Source organism: Ranitomeya variabilis, chromosome 3 (assembly GCF_051348905.1).
Source record: "Ranitomeya variabilis isolate aRanVar5 chromosome 3, aRanVar5.hap1, whole genome shotgun sequence".
NCBI classification, from domain to species: Eukaryota; Metazoa; Chordata; class Amphibia; order Anura; family Dendrobatidae; genus Ranitomeya; species Ranitomeya variabilis.
In genome coordinates, this window is record NC_135234.1 from 670554263 (window position 1) to 670575128 (window position 20866).

At 42.0% G+C, this 20866-nt stretch overlaps 1 protein-coding gene across 5 annotated transcripts in view; it reads left to right on the forward strand.

Annotated features, from left to right (window-relative positions):
- The window catches only part of ZNF385A (zinc finger protein 385A), a 240422-nt gene that overhangs the window by 175895 nt on the left and 43661 nt on the right, over positions 1-20866 (forward strand). For all 5 annotated transcript variants that reach the window (XM_077297924.1, XM_077297923.1, XM_077297925.1 and 2 more), the window contains one exon: positions 20462-20572. In XM_077297924.1, coding sequence (XP_077154039.1) covers positions 20462-20572 — 111 coding nt within the window. The remainder of the gene's footprint in view (positions 1-20461; positions 20573-20866) is intronic.

A 20866-nucleotide genomic window follows, 5' to 3' on the forward strand; every position in this document is an offset into this window, starting at 1 on the left:
GACCGCTCAGACCCCTTTTGTATCGTTCTGCTTTCTAGTTTACAGCGGGCCTCAATTTGCTGAACCTATATACACTCACCGGCCACTTTATTAGGTACACCTGTCCAACTTCTTAACACTTAATTTCTAATCAGCCAATCACATGGCGGCAACTCAGTGCATTTAGGCATGTAGACATGGTCAAGACAATCTCCTGCAGTTCAAACCGAGCATCAGTATGGGGAAGAAAGGTGATTTGAGTGCCTTTGAACGTGGCATGGTTGTTGGTGCCAGAAGGGCTGGTCTGAGTATTTCAGAAACTGCTGATCTACTGGGATTTTCACGCACAACCATCTCTAGGGTTTACAGAGAATGGTCCAAAAAAGAAAAAAAATCCAGTGAGCGGCAGTTCTGTGGGCGGAAATGCCTTGTTGATGCCAGAGGTCAGAGGAGAATGGGCAGACTGGTTCGAGCTGATAGAAAGGCAACAGTGACTCAAATCGCCACCCGTTACAACCAAGGTAGGCCTAAGAGCATCTCTGAACGCACAGTGCGTCGAACTTTGAGGCAGATGGGCTACAGCAGCAGAAGACCACACCGGGTACCACTCCTTTCAGCTAAGAACAGGAAACTGAGGCTACAATTTGTACAAGCTCATCGAAATTGGACAGTAGAAGATTGGAAAAACGTTGCTTGGTCTGATGAGTCTCGATTTCTGCTGCGACATTCGGATGGTAGGGTCAGAATTTGGCGTAAACAACATGAAAGCATGGATCCATCCTGCCTTGTATGGAGCATCTTTGGGATGTGCAGCCGACAAATCTGCGGCAACTGTGTGATGCCATTATGTCAATATGGACCAAAATCTCTGAGGAATGCTTCCAGCACCTTGTTGAATCTATGCCACGAAGAATTGAGGCAGTTCTGAAGGCAAAAGGGGATCCAACCCGTTACTAGCATGGTGTACCTAATAAAGTGGCCGGTGAGTGTATATCATCTCTATGTGTGTGCCTTCCTCTCATTTCACCGTCAATACATGTGGGGGGCAACTATACCTTTTGGGGTTTATTCCTCTGGAGGCAAGTGAGGTCTTATTTTCTCTGCAGTACTAGTTAGCTCTTAGGCTGGTGCGTGGCGTCTAGAACCAACGTAGGCACGCTCCCTGGCTATCTCTAGTTGCGTTTGTCAGGCGTAGGGCAGCGGTCAGCCCAGGTTCCATCACCCTAGAGCTCGTCCGATATTTTGTATTACTTTGCTTGTCCCTTGCTATCCCTAGCCATTGGGATTCATGACAGGAGATGTATGGGGGTGCCGCACTGTGGAGAGCTTTGTGGGTGAGAACAAGTACTTTGAATTGGTTCCTGTAATGAATTACTGCATCAATCCGGCATGGCATGGAGGCAATCAGTCTGTGGCACTGCTGAGGTATTATGGAAACCCAGATTGCTTTGATAGCAGCCTTCAGCTCGTCTGTCTCTCCATTCTTCATACTTCACACTAGACATTGGAAATCAAGGTCCCAGAGTCTGGAAGAAGAATGGAGAGACAGACAATCCAAGCTGCTTGAGGTCTAGTGTGAAGTTTCCACAATCAGTGATGGTGTGGGGAGCCATGTCATCTGCTGGTGTAGGTCCACTGTGTTTTAACAAGACCAAAGTCAGCGCAGCCGTCTACCAGGAAATTTTAGAGCACTTCATGCTTCCATCTGCAGGCAAGCTTTTTGGAGATGGAAATTTCATTCTCCAGCAGGACTTGGCACCTGTCCACACTGCCAAAAGTACCAGTACCTGGTATAAAAACAACAGTATCACTGTGCTTGATTGGTCAGCAAACTCGCCTGACCTTAACCCCATAGAGAATCTATGGGGCATTGTCAAGAGGAAGATGAGAGATACCAAACCCAACCATGCAGACGAGCTGAAGGCTGCTTTCAAAGCAAGCTGGGCTTCCATAACACCTCAGCAGTGCCACAAACTGATCACTTCCATGCCACACAGCATTGATGCAGTAATTGATGCCAAAGGAGCCCCGACCAAGTACCAAGTACTGAGTGCATTTACTGAACATACATGTCAGTAGGCCAACATTTCGGATTTTAAAATCCTTTTTCAAGCTGGTGTTGTAATGTATTCTAATTTACTGAAATAATGACTTTTTGGGTTTTCATTGGCTGTAAGCCATAATCATCAACATTAACAGAAATAAACACTTGAAATACATCACTCTGTTTGTAATGACTCTATATAATATATGTTTCACTTTTTGTATTGAAGAACTGAACTAAATAAATTGTTTGATGATATTCTATTTTTGTGAGACGCACCTGTATACTGCTGCCATATAAAGGCTGTCTCGTATTTCTGTAACTATTTTGGCTGATTCCCACTAGTTACAGAAGAGGCATTCTGTCAGAAAAGGCTTATAAGTGGTTAATTGAATGTTATAAATATATTATGATGCAGCAGTATGCCTCATTACTCATTCATTGCTAGGAGAACCTTTCCTTGTAACGCAAGAAGCAAAAAATAACCCATTTCCTAATATACTATTAAGAAAGGTGAAAACATCAAGGTGCAATAGTGAAACCTTAGAGGCGACTGGCATATTGCAAGAAGAAATGAAGGTTGTTGAGGTTTACACAGAGAGAGTATCACCATAGATTTCACAGAAAATGTGAAAATATAGTGCAGTTTAATGTTTTATTTTCCTTTTAATCAGAAATGGAAAAACTCTGCAGAATGTCAGAGCCATGCTTTATTATGGGATAAGACAAATGAACAGCGGGATGAGGTTGGCGGGAGGCGTCGGGGCTGTGATCCTGAATATTGCAGTCAGAACTGTGCGGCGCTGACAAAAAAGTGTGTTTGATGAATAGCGAGCTGGCATGGCAGGTGGTAGCAGGAGATACGCTCCATACCAGGCTCCTCTGTCCATTTTCTGTAACCGTGTCAATGTCACAAAATACAGAGCTGAGATTTAGAAGGATTTGCTTCCTCTACACATAGGAAGCAGGACAGCCTGTGTATAATATGGAGGCCCGAAGAGGAAAAATGTAGTCATCTTAAAACATACATGGGAAATTGTTCTCTGGTTCTTTCCCAGTTATGCGTGGTCCTGCCCTGGAGACTTTCAGAACACTTAGAAGAAAAAAAATAATTGTGGATAACTGTACAGAAGTGTAACCTGACACTCCTGGCTCCAGGTCAAAATGTGTAACGGGCTCCCCACCCTCCATGTGCCAGTACTAATACTGGTGTCTTCTTATGTTCTAGTGCAGTCTTAAGGCTTCTTTTACACTTACTTGTTTTTTCGCGGCCCGTTATTGCGGGCCTTTTTTGCGGGCCGTATTGCTGCAATTTTCACGGTTTGCCACAATAACGGACCTCAAAAAACTTGCGGATCACTATTTCAGGTTTCCAATACTATGCGAAAAGTATTGGGAAACAAAAATGGCGTTCCGCAAAACCGGAAGTCACGGTGCACCGCAAAAACAAGCTTCCGTTGTTTTTGCGGCCCCATTGATTTTCAAAGAGGGCCGTGTCCGTAAGCCGGGAAAAAGATCGAGCAGGCTTGATCTTTTTTCAAGGCCGGAAATACGGCCCTTACGGCGCACGGCGCACTGTGGAATTATTGCGGCCCGTTTTTGCGGCCTCATAGAATTCTGTTGGGGCCGCAAAAATGGGACGCAAAACCACAGTAAGCGTAAAAGAAGCCTTATGCCCCCTGCGGCACTAAGGGCTTGGTGCAAATGCTACCTCTACACCACCGTTAGCTTTGTATCTGATCGAATCTCAAGAAATTTAAATTTGCCAAATCTCTTGAAGTTATCAGGGAAATTAGACGCACGTCGAAGTCATTCGATGCCAACTGAATGTCCCATTTTATGCTCTTGGGTCTCTTTAGAGACGGCGGGACAGCAGGGCTACAGTGGTGGAGGGACAGATGAGCTGTGAGGTGATTATTATTATTTTTTTTTGCTGGCTCACTATGGTTAAGACAAATGGTAGCCAACTGGCTGCTATTTTGCTGAACTTGTGTGGTACAAATTGCAGAAGATCTGTATTCTGGAGAATACAAATTTTTGTAAAATTGGAGGAGAATTTATCTCAGATTGAAAAAATTTGCCCATCTCTATTCTGACTTTTTAGTACTGTATTAAAGTATTATTACAAATCCAATATACAGTTCCTCATCCGAATTACTGATGAATCACCAGACATGAGTGAAAATGGCTATCCTTATACATAACGTATGTTTCATTATGACGTGAGATTTAGCTGTCACCACATACTGTAGGTTTTTCCTAATTTTTTACAACCCCCTCTTAGAATGTCAATTTTTTGGTTATAATCGTCTAGTAAAAATTTAAGATTCAGTAATGAGGGAACATTCTGTTCCCCCTTCCATGGAGTCATGCAATGCTGAGAACTAACAGGTTCTCCTCGTCAACTGCCACAAAGCATGACACTCAGATGACATTGTCACCATCTGCTTAGTCAGCTGTATACATATACAGATATCACAAGATTTAGTACGTGAAGTATTTGATTGGACAGTAATGTCAGGGTTTTATTTTTCAGCCCAGGAGAAACTCCAAGATCACTGAAGCATGGGAGGTCGTCTGGCAAAAAAATTGAATTATAAGCTTTTCTTTAGAATTATTCTATAATCTACTTACCTCTCTGTAATCAGTAATTTTCTCTGTCTTTCTTAATTATTTGCTGCTTACTTAGCACACAATTATATTGAGAAGGTAATTTTTAGGGGTCTATGTAAATTCTATTATTATAGATTATCTCTTATTACATAGCACAACCCAAATGCCAAAACATCAAGGTCTGACTGTAATTACCCCAAATTAGATTGCTGCTTTCCGAGAGCTCTTGAGCTCTCCAGGAGAGCCACTGCCAGATACCTTTGGTGGCAGATTACCTCTAGGGAGAATAAAAGGATCATGCCACTGAAATTCAGCAGAGCAGATCCTTCTCTCCACCGACAACGCTCCTAGTTATAGTGGCAGATTCTGCTGAGTTTCCTGGTAGATTTCAGTCTGGGCAATAAGGCTCTGCTCACATCCAGGTATTCCAGTCAAGGTTCCATTGTTTTTTTATAGCATGCAATGTTATTCTTACTATCCAAAATACCAAAAGCCTTATGAAAATCTGATGGAAACTATAATCAGTCAACGGGATTCATCAGGATTAGATGGTATGGGTCTGATCATTTAGTTTAAAGGGAATCTGTCAGCAGGTTTTTGCTACCTAATATGAGTTCAGCATGAGGTAGGGGTTAAAACACAGATTTCAACAATGTGTCACATGTCAGGCTGTGTGCTGTTGTTTACTGACAGTGAAGGTTTTATCACCTGTTGATTATCATTGTCCAGGCATGCATGCTAGTCCTGCTCCGCCCCCTCCTGTGATAAGCGGCTCACTGTCAATAGACTATATACCTTAATCATAAAAAAATAGAAGAAAAATTATTCAGCTCACCCTCCTAAGGGCCAGCAATCACAGGAAACACAGGAGCTTAGGAGAGTTCCAGGCAGTAGGGGATGCAGCGCACGTGAATAGGTAAAATCAATGTTTATTCCAAAATTGTTGAAAATCTTTCCATCAGTGTATATTTCGTGAAAAGATTAACTAAGAACCAGAGAGTTTAAAGGTTCTAAACGCGTAATAACTCACATGTCTTATAGATCTTTTTATGGGATATATACTGATTACATTTTTAACAATTTTGGAATAAACATTGATTTTATCTACTCCCCTGTGTTGGATCCTTACTACCTGGAATGTGCTGTAACTTGTATTATTTAATAAGAAGGATCATTATCAGACGTATTACAGTGTAACAGATTTTTTTGTATGTATTATATATATATATATATATATATATATATATATATATACAGGTCCTTCTCAAAAAATTAGCATATAGTGTTAAATTTCATTATTTACCATAATGTAATGATTACAATTAAACTTTCATATATTATAGATTCATTATACACCAACTGAAATTTGTCAGGTCTTTTATTGTTTTAATACTGATGATTTTGGCATACAACTCCTGAAAACCCCAAAAACCTGTCTCAATAAATTAGCATATTTCACCCGTCCAATCAAATAAAAGTGTTTTTTAATAACAAACAAAAAAACCATCAAATAATAATGTTCAGTTATGCACTCAATACTTGGTCGGGAATCCTTTGGCAGAAATGACTGCTTCAATGCGGCGTGGCATGGAGGCAATCAGCCTGTGACACTGCTGAGATGTTATGGAGGCCCAGGATGCTTCAATAGCGGCCTTAAGCTCATCCAGAGTGTTGGGTCTTGCATCTCTCAACTTTCTCTTCACAATATCCCACAGATTCTCTATGGGGTTCAGGTCAGGAGAGTTGGCAGGCCAATTGAGCACAGTAATACCATGGTCAGTAAACCATTTACCAGTGGTTTTGGCACTGTGAGCAGGTGCCAGGTCGTGCTGAAAAATGAAATCTTCATCTCCATAAAGCATTTCAGCCGATGGAAGCATGAAGTGCTCCAAAATCTCCTGATAGTTAGCTGCATTGACCCTGCCCTTGATGAAACACAGTGGACCAACACCAGCAGCTGACATGGCACCCCACACCATCACTGACTGTGGGTACTTGACACTGGACTTCAGGCATTTTGGCATTTCCTTCTCCCCAGTCTTCCTCCAGACTCTGGCACCTTGATTTCCGAATGACATGCAAAATTTGCTTTCATCAGAAAAAAGTACTTGGGACCACTTAGCAACAGTCCAGTGCTGCTTCTCTGTAGCCCAGGTCAGGCGCTTCTGCCGCTGTTTATGGTTCAAAAGTGGCTTTACCTGGGGAATGCGGCACCTGTAGCCCATTTCCTGCACACGCCTGTGCACGGTGGCTCTGGATGTTTCCACACCAGACTCAGTCCACTGCTTCCTCAGGTTCCCCAAGGTCTGGAATCGGTCCTTCTCCACAATCTTCCTCAGGGTCCGGTCACCTCTTCTCGTTGTACAGCGTTTTCTGCCACATTGTTTCCTTCCAACAGACTTACCATTGAGGTGCCTTGATACAGCACTCTGGGAACAGCCTATTTGTTGAGAAATTTCTTTCTGGGTCTTACCCTCTTGCTTGAGGGTGTCAATGATGGCCTTCTTGACATCTGTCAGGTCGCTAGTCTTACCCATGATGGGGGTTTTGAGTAATGAACCAGGCAGGGAGTTTTTAAAAGCCTCAGGTATCTTTTGCATGTGTTTAGAGTTAATTAGTTGATTCAGAAGATTAGGGTAATAGGTCGTTTAGAGAACCTTTTCTTGATATGCTAATTTATTGAGACAGGTTTCTTGGGTTATCAGGAGTTGTATGCCAAAATCATCAGTATTAAAACAATAAAAGACCTGACAAATTTCAGTTGGTGGATAATGAATCTATAATATATGAAAGTTTAATTGTAATCATTACATTATGGTAAATAATGAAATTTAACACTATATGCTATTTTTTTTAGAAGGACCTGTATACATATATATATATATATATACACTCACTGGCCACTTTATTAGGTACACCTGTCCAACTTCTTGTTAACACTTAATTTCTAATCAGCCAATCACATGGCGGCAACTCAGTGCATTTAGGCATGTAGACATGGTCAAGACAATCTCCTGCAGTTCAAACCGAGCATCAGTATGGGGAAGAAAGGTGATTTGAGTGCCTTTGAACGTGGCATGGTTGTTGGTGCCAGAAGGGCTGGTCTGAGTATTTCAGAAACTGCTGATCTACTGGGATTTTCACGCACAACCATCTCTAGGGTTTACAGAGAATGGTCCGAAAAAGAAAAAAAATCCAGTGAGCGGCAGTTCTGTGGGCGGAAATGCCTTGTTGATGCCAGAGGTCAGAGGAGAATGGGCAGACTGGTTCGAGCTGATAGAAAGGCAACAGTGACTCAAATCGCCACCCGTTACAACCAAGGTAGGCCTAAGAGCATCTCTGAACGCACAGTGCATCGAACTTTGAGGCAGATGGGCTACAGCAGCAGAAGACCACACCGGGTACCACTCCTTTCAGCTAAGAACAGGAAACTGAGGCTACAATTTGTACAAGCTCATCGAAATTGGACAGTAGAAGATTGGAAAAACGTTGCTTGGTCTGATGAGTCTCGATTTCTGCTGCGACATTCGGATGGTAGGGTCAGAATTTGGCGTAAACAACATGAAAGCATGGATCCATCCTGCCTTGTATGGAGCATCTTTGGGATGTGCAGCCGACAAATCTGCGGCAACTGTGTGATGCCATCATGTCAATATGGACCAAAATCTCTGAGGAATGCTTCCAGCACCTTGTTGAATCTATGCCACGAAGAATTGAGGCAGTTCTGAAGGCAAAAGGGGGTCCATCCCGTTACTAGCATGGTGTACCTAATAAAGTGGCCGGTGAGTGTATATATATATATATATATATATATATATATATATATATATATATATATATATATATATATATATATTTACTTTCTTTTACTTTTAACAGCAAAAAAAATAACAAGTGAAAGAAAAAGTAATTAGCGCTGGACCAGATGGGTATTATTTTTATATTAATTGCAGGGAAACTTCATTATTTCATCTATTTTAGGGCAGCTTTTATATTTATAGACAAGCAACAATGTTTCTGTTCACTTGACTGTCAGCTGGTGAGAAATATAACAATACTGTTTATTCTAGAGATCTATTAAAGTACAAGAGGTGTTACATGATGTTGATACACTAACAGCAAACATTACATTTATTCTAGAATCACACGGTTTATTTATTATATGTGGGATGGAAACTATCAGGAGAATATGTATTTTATAAACAGTAATTACTAGAAAATATGGCCCGTGGTTCGATGTTCATTCCAGTCCCAATGACAGTTTACGGAATAGTGATATAAGCTGCTTATAATTCAGTTATGCATGACATTGGATTGACATTTCTTCATGTTGTAATAACAATATTCTGCACTATGAAGGGCACTGGGAAAGATGGAAACAGCACAGGACAAAGTGCAAAGTGTTTAGGCTTGGAAAATGGAGCACTAGAGGAATAGAGCACCAGAACATAGGGTAAAACCCAAATGGAGGAAGATACTGAACCAATTGGTGGTGCTCTCCCAGAGTGGTTGTGTGAGCCAACACTACTAAACAAGAATGCCAGATGCTGCTGTCCTATGGCTGGGTGAAGAAATCCACCAGAAGACTATGACCAGATGGACAATTCACATTTCTAATAAAATTCTCTTGACGTAGTGAAGTTGAAGGTTTTTAGTGCCACAACGCGTTTCAAACTGATGTCTTTTTCAAGGGTAAAAACCATGTCGGTATGTCGGTTTTTACTCTTTAACCAGACACCAGTTTGGCTTTTGAAACACATTGTGGAAATAAAAACCTTCAGAGATTTTTATCTCATCAGTGCAGCCTACTATAAGGGTATGTGCCCACGTTGCGGATTCTGCTGCAGATTTTTCCGCAGCAGAATAGGAAAATCCGCAGTGCAAAACCACTGCGGTTTTCACTGCGGATTTTCCTGCGGTTTCTTCTGCGGATTCCTCTGCGGGTTTTCAACAGCACTTTCCTATTGGTGCTGGTTGAAAACCGCTGCGGAATCCGCAGAAAGAAGTGACATGCTGCGGAAAATAATCCGTGGCGTTTCCATGCGGAATTTTCCGCAGCATGTGCACAGCGTTTTTTTTTTCCCATAGGTTTACATGCTACTGTAAACTTAGGGAAAACTGCTGCGGATCCGCAGCGTCAAATCCGCTGTGGATCTGCAGCAGAATCCGCAGCGTGTGCACGTAGCCTAAAAGTGAATCATCCACTTTGGTCAAGTGTTTGGGTCTTTCAAAGCAAAAAAGTCCTAAAAACTATCAGTTTTCTAGTTCATGATATCAATCAATTTGTCTTCGCTCCTAGAACATTTACCCTTCTCTATCCTAGACCCTCCATTATGTATCCATTGAAGGGTCCCTTTATGGAGATTATGGATGTGTTGGTCTTCGCTAGTTTATAGGACGGTGTGTGGCTTAAGCATTGACAACAGAGCAGGTTTGTTTGTCACCATATGGCCCCATAGAGACTTGCTGAATATTAAAAGGGACGTGAATTCTGCAAAAATGAGATAGAGAACATTAAAGGAGTAGAAAACTTGGAGGGATGAATGTTTTCCTAATTTGATGTACCTGAGTGAGGGCATACGTAGAGTAGAGATGACCCCACAGCCCTCAAAAATTAGGTTTCATGCTGGCTTTTTATGCTCCTCCATTCTTGACATCCATCTCTAGACCTTCTGACCCCTGCCTACCTTTTTCCGTGTTAATTTTTTTCTTTAATTGACCTCCTCAGTTACTACATAGAGTGCTGGAGCCCGTGCAGAATTACACAGCTTGTAGAAAACATTAATGGGCTTTCCCTTGTAATGGTCCATTAAAATGCATGGATCACTTTAACGATATCCATGCCCTTGACTTGGAGATTTACAGGAATTTCTGCTTAGCTATGACAATCTAAACAACAGTATTTCCCTATCAGTATCTTTAGGCTTCTATGCAAATCATATTGAAAGGGTCCATGTAGACATAGAGGTGCCACGTTTGCCTCAGCGTGAAGAACCAATAAACATATGGCTTTCCAATGACAATTTCTTCTCATTAAGTGTCTTGTGGTTATAAAATGTGCGGTGTCTTGGCAACATTTATCACATCATTATAATGGTTATACCTTCCTCTGCATCTCATCCAGGCATGTATTCCTGCACCATGACCTGGTATTAGAGCGGCACAGTGAAAGGTTGAGCAGAACTCTTTACAAATGACCCCACTCTCCCCCAATTGTCCATAATCCCACTAGATTTCCAAATTACACCTACTATAACATGGCAGATGTGTTCGGTCTCCCCGTAGCAACATCAGTCACCAATCCGCGAGGACCACGGCGAGATTAATGTAATAGACATTGATGCTGGGGGGGGAGGATTACCCACATCAAATAATCCAACCATTAGGATTAATTCCCTAAACCAGCTTTAGCTTTTCTCTGCAATCTTCCATTTCTAGTGTAGTAATTCAGTATTCACGTTGTGATGACAATATGGCACATCTCTGAACTGATATCTCCAGGCCCGGCTGATACTAATGATCTGTCCATGGATTATGGTCTGGGATGGGCTCCTGCACCAATGTCACACTGAATCAGCTTGGAGAATTAAAATCTATCTTATGGCATTGGCAAATGCTTCATTTAATAGACCAGTTGCTGAATTTCCAATCTGATTACATGCTTCGTTCTCTAATTACTGGAGACAATTACATGGCATAATATGTAACTAATATTGACCTTGCTTTTGAATACAAAGTGACAAATTGCCCCTTTCTCTTTATTTTCATATTTGACCATTTAAATATGTAAAACACTCTTGATGAGTTTGAATGAAATGAGACGAGATTAATGAAATGTGCTATAGATGATCTATTGCCCATTGCAGATATTTGTGGAATATACCAATTGGACATAGATAATGATTAGACAAATCAAATCCTTCGGTACATTTTTTTAGAATGCTAATTAAGCCATTAGGTATTGATAAAAAGCATTAGCTACTCCACATGAGATTTATACACTGACAAATGGAGATTTTTAGATAAAAAAACACATAAAAGGCAATAAAATCCAGAATGTTTGCAACAGAGCAGTGTGTATAGCAATGTAAAGATGAGTACAAGAAATATATGAATGTACAAGTCCCAAGTAATTAATACACTGGTCAAGGCACATATTATACGCACAAACATACATGTACCAATTCATAGGTGAATGGCAAAAGTGCTCTTACCCATAGTATAATGCAATCTACAGAGTGACTGCAAGAACACAGTTCCCAATGCATGTTTCGCATGTTTAGATCTCGCTTCCTCAGGGGGTCTGATGCTCTAAGCTGTTCCACAAAGCTATAAATGTACGGAACTGATATAGAATCAGATATCAACTGAATTCAATACATATTACATGATATAATTTTAAGTATGTTCCTATTGTCTATGGTGAACGAGTTCTGCATAAAGTCATAACTCTATAAGGCGGCTTCCAGATGCCAGTGATATAGGTGCACTTGGACATCTCTCAGTTTTGCTAAACTGAACTTAGATGACCATAAAACCTGATTTGAAATTGAATATGACATCTGTGATACTTACTATGAAGTCATTCATTTTACGGTTGTGGTAAACTGGCCTGAAGGTTGAATCAAAGGAATCTACGAGTCACAATTATTTTTCTATCACCCCAGACTCACATGTAAACAGTAGGATGATCATAACTGTAGATACACAAACAACTTAGCCCAAGAAAAACATTTATTGCCTATGAACAGGATAACTGGTAAATGAATGACCACTGGGATATATGGGGCGGAAGCGGTGACCGAACTAACAGAAAGCCCAGTTACTACTCTGCTAATTGCCTTATGAAAAGAATAGTCCAGTGTTAAAGAGGTTGGCCCACGAAAATCATTTATCACCGATCTCCAGGATAGGAAATGCTCTCTTGGGCTCCCACTCACTAGAACCACAGTTCTGATCTTCTACCCAGGATACTGTAATTATTATTCAATCTCTTCTTGAAGGAGTGTTCAGGACATCAGTTGTAGTGGTCATGGGGCAGAGGAAAATAAACAAGTATAGCATTAGGAAATGTTCATCAGTTCCATATACACTGAATAAAGCAGTAATGTGACTAAATGTCCAGTGCTCTAAACAATCAAATCCAGACAGGGGTTTAGGACCCTTGTGCTAGTGGGTGCTCAGGATACCGGCAGTGGGACTCCCAGAGATTATACATTTACTACCTATCCTGGGGACAAGTGATACATGTTTTTCTTAGCAAAAATCTTTTACATGGCATTTGCCAGAGTAGTAGCTAGAGTCTCCATTACAAAGGGCAAGTAATTAACTCTATCCGCCTTATATCTTCAGTTAAGGAAACGTCTGTTTACATGGACTGACTGGTGGCACGATACAACCGCCCATCAGTAAACTTTTACCCATCAGCGGTCATTTACTGCTCAGTGCACACAGGCTGCCATAGTTCTCGACAGTGGGAGTTCTGTTCACATAGGACAATGCACCAAGGAGAACAATTAGCTTTTACACAGCGCAAAAGATTATTCCATCTGGTGGATCTGCATTTTGCTTGTTGATCTGATGATTAGCAGTCTTTTTATACGGCAAGATAATTATGAAGCAAGTTTTTAATTAATGCTCAATCACAATTATCTTGCAGTATACATGCAGCTTAAAGGGGTTATCCCGGACTTTGATAATTTTTTGTATGGGGCTAAGAAGTTACCAGCAGGTAGTTGCTAACTACCTGCCTACTATTCTGCCAAGTGATGATCTCTGCCGGACCCGATTAGAGCGGTCACGTACAGACATTATCCTGCTTCTGTATCTCGTCGACAGAGCAACATCTTCTCTTGCACTCAGTTCTGCCTATGGGACGTCACTGCAGACGTCATGCTGATGGACAACCGGCTCACCGCTGCTTAACTGTCAGGAGCCGGCTGTCAATCAGCGTGACGATGGCAGTGACGCCACATCCACAGAGCACACCAGTAGAGAAAGAAATGCTATGCCTATGTGATGAAGCCGGAGAATGCCAACTGAGCTGGCAGAGATCATCGCAATCTAGACAGTGTGGCTTATCGGTGCCCCTTGGAGCCACTCGCTAGCTAGACCAGATATATGCTGATGGGTAGTTTGACATTTAGTAATACTGTTACACTTTCCCAGTTCTCTAATTTTTAAACTTGGCTCTATTACCAGGTCAGAAGTATCCAGAGTTCCAGACTAAACATTGCCCAGGAATGAGAATTCTTGATAATCTTTTAAATCCTAAAATCTACTTCATATGTGCCGTTTGCTCCATTTCCCAAAGCATCTGATGATGCAGCATTATTATGTGTCAGGGTGCGCTGCGTCCAAAACGCTGCATTCTACATTAGAAACACAGTGGATGAGATCTATAGAAATCCCATGCCCACTGTGCTTCTGTTTACCTCTGCGTATACTCACCTGCGGTGCGGGTTTACGAGTAGACATGAGCGAATATCGTCGGATTCCTCCTTATTCAGCTTGCTAATAGAGCTTACCGAATAGTCGAGGGGGAACCCGGATAGCTGGAGCGATCCCGATAATCAGGTGTCCGGGTCCGCGACACATGCAGCTGTGGCCTCGGACACCTGATTATTGGGATCACTCCAGGTATCTGGGTTCCTGCTACGGCTATTTGGAAAGTGCTATTAGTGAGCTGAATAAGGAGGAATCCGACGATATTCGCTTATGTCTATAAAGGAGCCGCAGCATGTTAATTTCGGCAGTGGAGATTCCATTTATTAGATGCATTAAATCCGCATAGTTCAGTAAGAACAGGACAATTGAACTACGTGATTAGAATGCAGCATTTTGGAGGCAGTGAAAAAATGCTGCTATTCCTGTCCATGGGCACATAGCTTTAACATTTTACAGTCTTTCACTCCATACACTTTACTTTCCCGTTCACCATGAAGTACATGTGGGATGGACATAATGGATATACTGCACATAAAGGTTTATTATTGTACTGAACTGCCCCAAATGCTAATTGTATGTTCATGTAGATTCCCGGAGATCCAGGACATGTGATATAATCTCATTACAATTCATGTTTTTTTTGCAGAGAGAACAGTAATTAAATTACCTTCTCAGTTATAATTGCTGAGAAATTAACATAGTAACGGGCTTTCTCTGCAAACAGGATGTGGAAGAAAAGTAAATACATTCTTTTTGCGCTAAAAAACGCAGCTATGTAGTTTGCATATTTGCTGTTCTTGCTATCTCCATGCATGAGTGCTGCCAGATCTCCCTTTCCTGTAGTATTTTACTGATGGTCCCTATCATTTTAATGAATCGCAGTGATCAAACAGATCCCGCTTGTTCTCTGTTTGCAGAGTAATGAAGGCTCCACAGACAAAACAAAAATGTCTGAAAATGATAATACATTGCCAACAAATCCCACTAAAGTGATGATAGATACATTGTAAGATATTTAATGTTATGAAAGGAAGAGGATTCTGAACAGGCGATCCCCTCTATTAAAGGGTTTGTCACCTTTCAGAAAACGTTCTCCTGTAGCAGTGGTCCCCAACCTGTAGCTCGGGAGCCAAATGTGGCTTGTGGGCACATATTGTGCGGCTTGCGGCTCTCTCCTAACTTGGTGCATTGGGATTAGGTCTAGCAAACAGCTAGGAAGAGCAGGTCTCGAGACGTTTCTGTGCTACCCCGCATGAAGGAGCGGATCTGGATGTGCATATACTGGCCCATGGGGGGGTGGAGAGATAAAAATGGTAATCTGGAAATAGGATGATTCCAACTGAAGCAATGAAGAGATGGGACACTATGGTCCATCACAGAACCCGCTCCCCCACATCCATGTTTTTAATTTTCATGCAAAAAAGAGGATTTTTTTACCAGACCATAGAGTGCCATCTCGTCATTGCTCCACTTGGATTCTTCATGACGTTGTCCGTCTGAGTTGTTGCACCTATGTCTGTGAAGCAAACCGCTGCCAACCTCCCATGACAAAGGTATGCATGTTGTTTGGTTTAGTGCCGGTGTTTCTAATTTGTGCATAATGGAAATAGGATGATGCTGCTAGATATTGATGGTGCTTGAAGCTGGATATGTTAGTGTGGTTCGGAATGCTTGATACGAGAATACCCAGTGGGGATAAAGTGGGAACCCCTGGTCACAAGTATGCTGCCTATAAGACAGGGCCGTACAGAGTATCTGTTATGGACTGACCTAGGTTACAGTAGTTGTATTGCAACCACCAGGGGCAGCATCGGCAGGTAGCATAGTCAGGGATAGCCAAGGAGTCGAGACACGGAAGCAGCAGTATAATCTTAGAATGAAGGTGCAGGTGAAAAGAAGCTTGACTAGAGGCTGGTAGCTCAATAATCTCACAAGAAAGGGAGTGCAATGCCAGGTTTAAATAGGGTGCAATCAGGGTGGAGCCAATCAGGAACTCAGGGTGGAGACAATCAGAAACAACACAGGTACAACTATCTGGGTTAGCAGGGAACTGTCCAGCGAGATGAATAGCTCAGAGGGAAGATCTTTGGCTGTCATTATACAGGTAATGGGGGGGGGGGGCCTCTGGGTGTCACTACTCGCAGGGCTCTGGATGTGGCTCATGACCATCTGTCAGAGCTGAAAGTGGCTCTCTGGTTAATAAAGGTTGGGGACCACTGTCCTATTGGCTGTGGTAGCTATATAAAATATGGGTATTACTTACTTTTAGTGGCTCAAGCGCCATATCTTCATTGCTGCTCTAGTCTCTGTTGTTTCTTTGCCATGCTGACGTCACATTGACAGAACTGCAGTCAATCAACTCAGCGGCTCTGCCCTTGTAGATAGGAAGAGCTGCTGAGCTCACTGATTGACTGCAGCATCACTTTGTCAGCGCTGCAGACAAACAGATACCATGGAAGTGGTGGAGCGCTAAGTAATAGTCAGTTTTCTGAAAATGGACAACCCATTAACTAAAGCTGACCCAACGCATGAGATAGTTGTCAGCTGCATGTTCATTGGGCAGAAAGCCATCTCTCCAGACTTGTCCATACACTCAGCTTGACCTATCAGTCATGTACGGTATTTTCAATAGGGAGAAGGGAGAAAGTAAGTACAGAAAGGCACAATGCTCCCTGTTCGGAGGTAACATTATCATGGATTTGAGTTTATGCTACATTATACTTTTTACAATGCAAGGAAAGATTTATCTAATATATAAAGCTGAATGTGTGTGTGTGTGTATGTATGTATGTATGTATGTATGTCCGGGATTGGCATCTGAACCGTAGCAGCTACAGCCACAAAATTTTGCACAGTCACACGTCTGGACCCCGAGAGCGTCATAGGCTATGTTGTGAGGTGAAATTTTAACCCCGCGCTTTCCAATTCACCAAACAATTTTGCCCCTATCTACATAATGGGGAAAAAGTGAAAGGAAAAGTGTTGGAGGCGTCGCAGCTACAGGCACAAAATTTTGCACAGTCACACGTCTGGACCCTGAGAGCGTCAAAGCTATATTGTGAGGTGAAATTTTAACCCCGCGCTTTCCAAGTCACCAAACAATTTTGCCCCTATCTACATAATGGGGAAAAAATGAAAGGAAAAGTGTTGGAGGCAAATTAACAGCTGCCAGATGTGAACAAGGGGGACTTAAAGAATGACAGCGATGGCACCAAAGAGTATATACTGTACAGTTGCTAAGGTGGGGCCCCAACATGGGATAATCACACCACCACGGGGATATGAACACACACACAAAATGCGCCACACACTACCACGTGCTCGAACACATATACCACCCTCAGTGCACATTTCACCACACATACACCAACCTCGCCACATAAAAGTAGAAACACAAAAGTCGCCGCTCAAAACTCGCCACGCGCAAAACTCTCCACATGCAAAACTCGCCACACGTGCAAAACTCGCCACACGCAAAACTTGCACACGCAGAAAAATTGCCACACGCAGAAAAATTGCGACATGCACAAAAGTTGCAACACATGCAAAAGTTGCCTCACACAAAACTTGCACATACTCAAAAGGCACCACACATAAAACTCGCCACGCGCAAAACTCGCCATGCGCAAAACTTGCTGCACACAACTTGCTACACTAACCTGTCACATGCAACTCGACACACAAAAAGTTGCTACACGCATGTCGCCACACAAAACTCATCTCACAAAAGTCGCTACATGCATGTCGCCCTAAAACACACACAAGTCTGGTATCCTTCAAAAATAAAAATCTGATTAATAAGCAGACAAACTACAAGAGCAACAAATGTACCATATAGGAATCCGGCAGCTGTCAGTCACATGACCAGTCTATTATGTGTATGTGTGAGCTAATATATACTGCCAGGGGGTGGGCTTACTGTTGGCTGGGGATTTATCAGGCTGCCATTTTAGCTTACAAATACTGAGGTAAAAATACTGACCAAATAACGTGTGAACGAGGGCTAATACAGGAGGAGATGGCATACAGCTATATACTATATACAGGAGATGACACACAGGTATATACTATTTACAGGGGAGATGACACACAGGTATATACTATATACAGGAGGAGATGACACACAGATATATACTATATACAGGAGAGATGACACACAGGTATATACTATATAGAGGAGGAGATGACATACAGGTACATACTACATACAGGAGGAGATGACATACAGGTATATACTATATACAGGAGGAGATGACACACAGGTATATACTATATACAGGAGCAGATTACCTACAGGTATATAGTATATACAGGAGGAGATGACACAGGTATATGCTATGTATAGGAGGAGATGACATACAGGTATATACTATATACAGGAGATGACACACAGATATATACTATATATAGGTGAGATGACACACAGGTATATACTATATACAGGAGATTACATACAGGTATATCTAATATATAAAGCTGAATGTGTGTATGTATGTATGTGTGTATGTCCGGGATTGGCATCTGTACCGTCGCAGCTACAGCCACAAAATTTTGCACAGTCACACGTCTGGACCCCGAGAGCGTCATAGGCTATGTTGTGAGGTGAAATTTTAACCCCGCGCGTTCCAATTCACCAAACAATTTTGCTCCTATCTACATAATGGGGAAAAAGTGAAGGGAAAAGTGTTGGAGGAAAATTGACAGCTGCCAGATGTGAACAATGAGGACTTAAAGAATGAGAGCGATGGCGACAAAGAGTATATACAGTTGCTAAGGTGGGGCCCCGACATGGGATACTCACCACACACGGGGATATGAACACAAACACAAAATGCGCCACACACTACCACGTGCTTGAACACATATACCACCCTCAGCACACATTTCACCACACACACACACCAACCTCGCCACATAAAAGTCGAAACACAAAAGTCACCACTCAAAACTCGCTACATGCAAAACTCGCCATATGCAAAACTAGGCTCACGCAAAACTCGCCACACGTGCAAAACTCACCTCATGGAAAACTCACCTCATGCAAAACTTGCACACACAGAAAAATTGCCACATGTACAAAAGTTGCACCACATGCAAAAGTTGCCTCACACAAAACTTGCACATACTCAAAATGCACCACACATAAAACTCGCCACGCGCAAAACTCGCCATGCACAAATCTTGCTGCACACAACTTGCTACACTAACCTGTCACATGCAACTCAACACACAAAATGTTGCTACACGCATGTCGCCACACAAAACTCATCTCACAAAAGTCGCTACATGCATGTCGCCACACGCAACTCAACACACACAACTTGACACATAAAACTCGCCCTAAAACACACACAAGTCTGGTATTGTCCTTCAAAAATAAAAATCTGATTAATAAGCAAACTACAAGAGCAACAAATGTACCATATAGGAAATACGGCAGCTGTCAGTCACATGACCTGTCTATTATGTGTATGTGTGAGCTAATATATACTGCCAGGGGGGAGGGCTTCCTGTTGGCTGGGGATTTATCAGGCTGCCAATAGCAACCAATCACAGCTCAGCTTCTATTTTGCTACAGTTAATTAACCTGAGCTCTGATTGGTTAATATAGGCAACAAAGACATTCTCAGTATAACAAAGCTAATATATGTTGTGAAATGCTTCTATTTGCTTAGTTTTTGCCTTTTAATAATTACATTTCTATCTATTTGTTTTGTGGTTTTTGTGTGCAGAATAAATTTTTGTTAACACATTCTATTTTGCTAACAGCAGTCATTAACCAGGGCGAAGCCGGGTAGTACAGCTAGTTAATTATAAAAAGCATACATTACAGAGAACCTGAAGGAATCTTGTATGTGGCAAGACTGCAATAAGACTTGAAGCATGCAAGTAACTCAACAAATATTTTGCATTGTCATTTTAACGGCTCATTATTCTGGAAACAGTTTAGTGTAACTGTCAGTTTATCTCTGACTTTTAGGCTTGGCTCATGGATAAGTGATCAGGGTGGATTTCCCTTGGGGAAGGGTGGGAGGATCAAGCATCTTATAAAACTAAATAAAGAGTTCTTGCTGCAGAAACTTTCTTTAAAACATTCCCAGCAGCAGATCTGTTAGATGGAGCCCATCCCCATGTAACACAGGCCGGCCGGATCATTCTCTACTGCTGTAACCTTGCTGTGCCGAGCACCTGTGTGCACAGTGTCTTACTGGGAATAGTTATTAGCCTCAGTCATGCTCTGGCTTTTTATTTCCTAGCTGTGGGAGAGAAATGAATCTGTGGAGAGCAGAGCATGGTTCCTTCAGCTGGCTTTCCATTAGTATGAGATTCTTGTTGGTGTTTTTTTGACGGGAAATTGCTTGTGCTCTGTCTACACAGATGGACCCCGTCCACAAACCTGTGATCAGCCCTAACTTTGGCATCCCACTGATGAAGACAAAACGGCCGGTCATTTCCTGCAACGTGTGTCAAATCCGCTTTAACTCAGAGGTAAGTGCAGAATTCTACAATGCGGAGATCTACAAGATTCATTCTTTAGGTAGACGAGACCTGGATGACCGGTATCGTAATGGGAAGTGTCATGCTGTGTGGTCTTTGGAGGCTTTTGATGAATGCACCACTATTATGGGACTGCTTGAGTTGGATTCTCACCATAGAAGTCAATGGAAATCTACATTATTGTATGATTGCGGCCAGACGATACTATAACAAATCTCCATTGAAATGTTTTGAAAGTTTCAAATCTTAAACACATTCCCATGATTTAATATTCATGCACCTTTC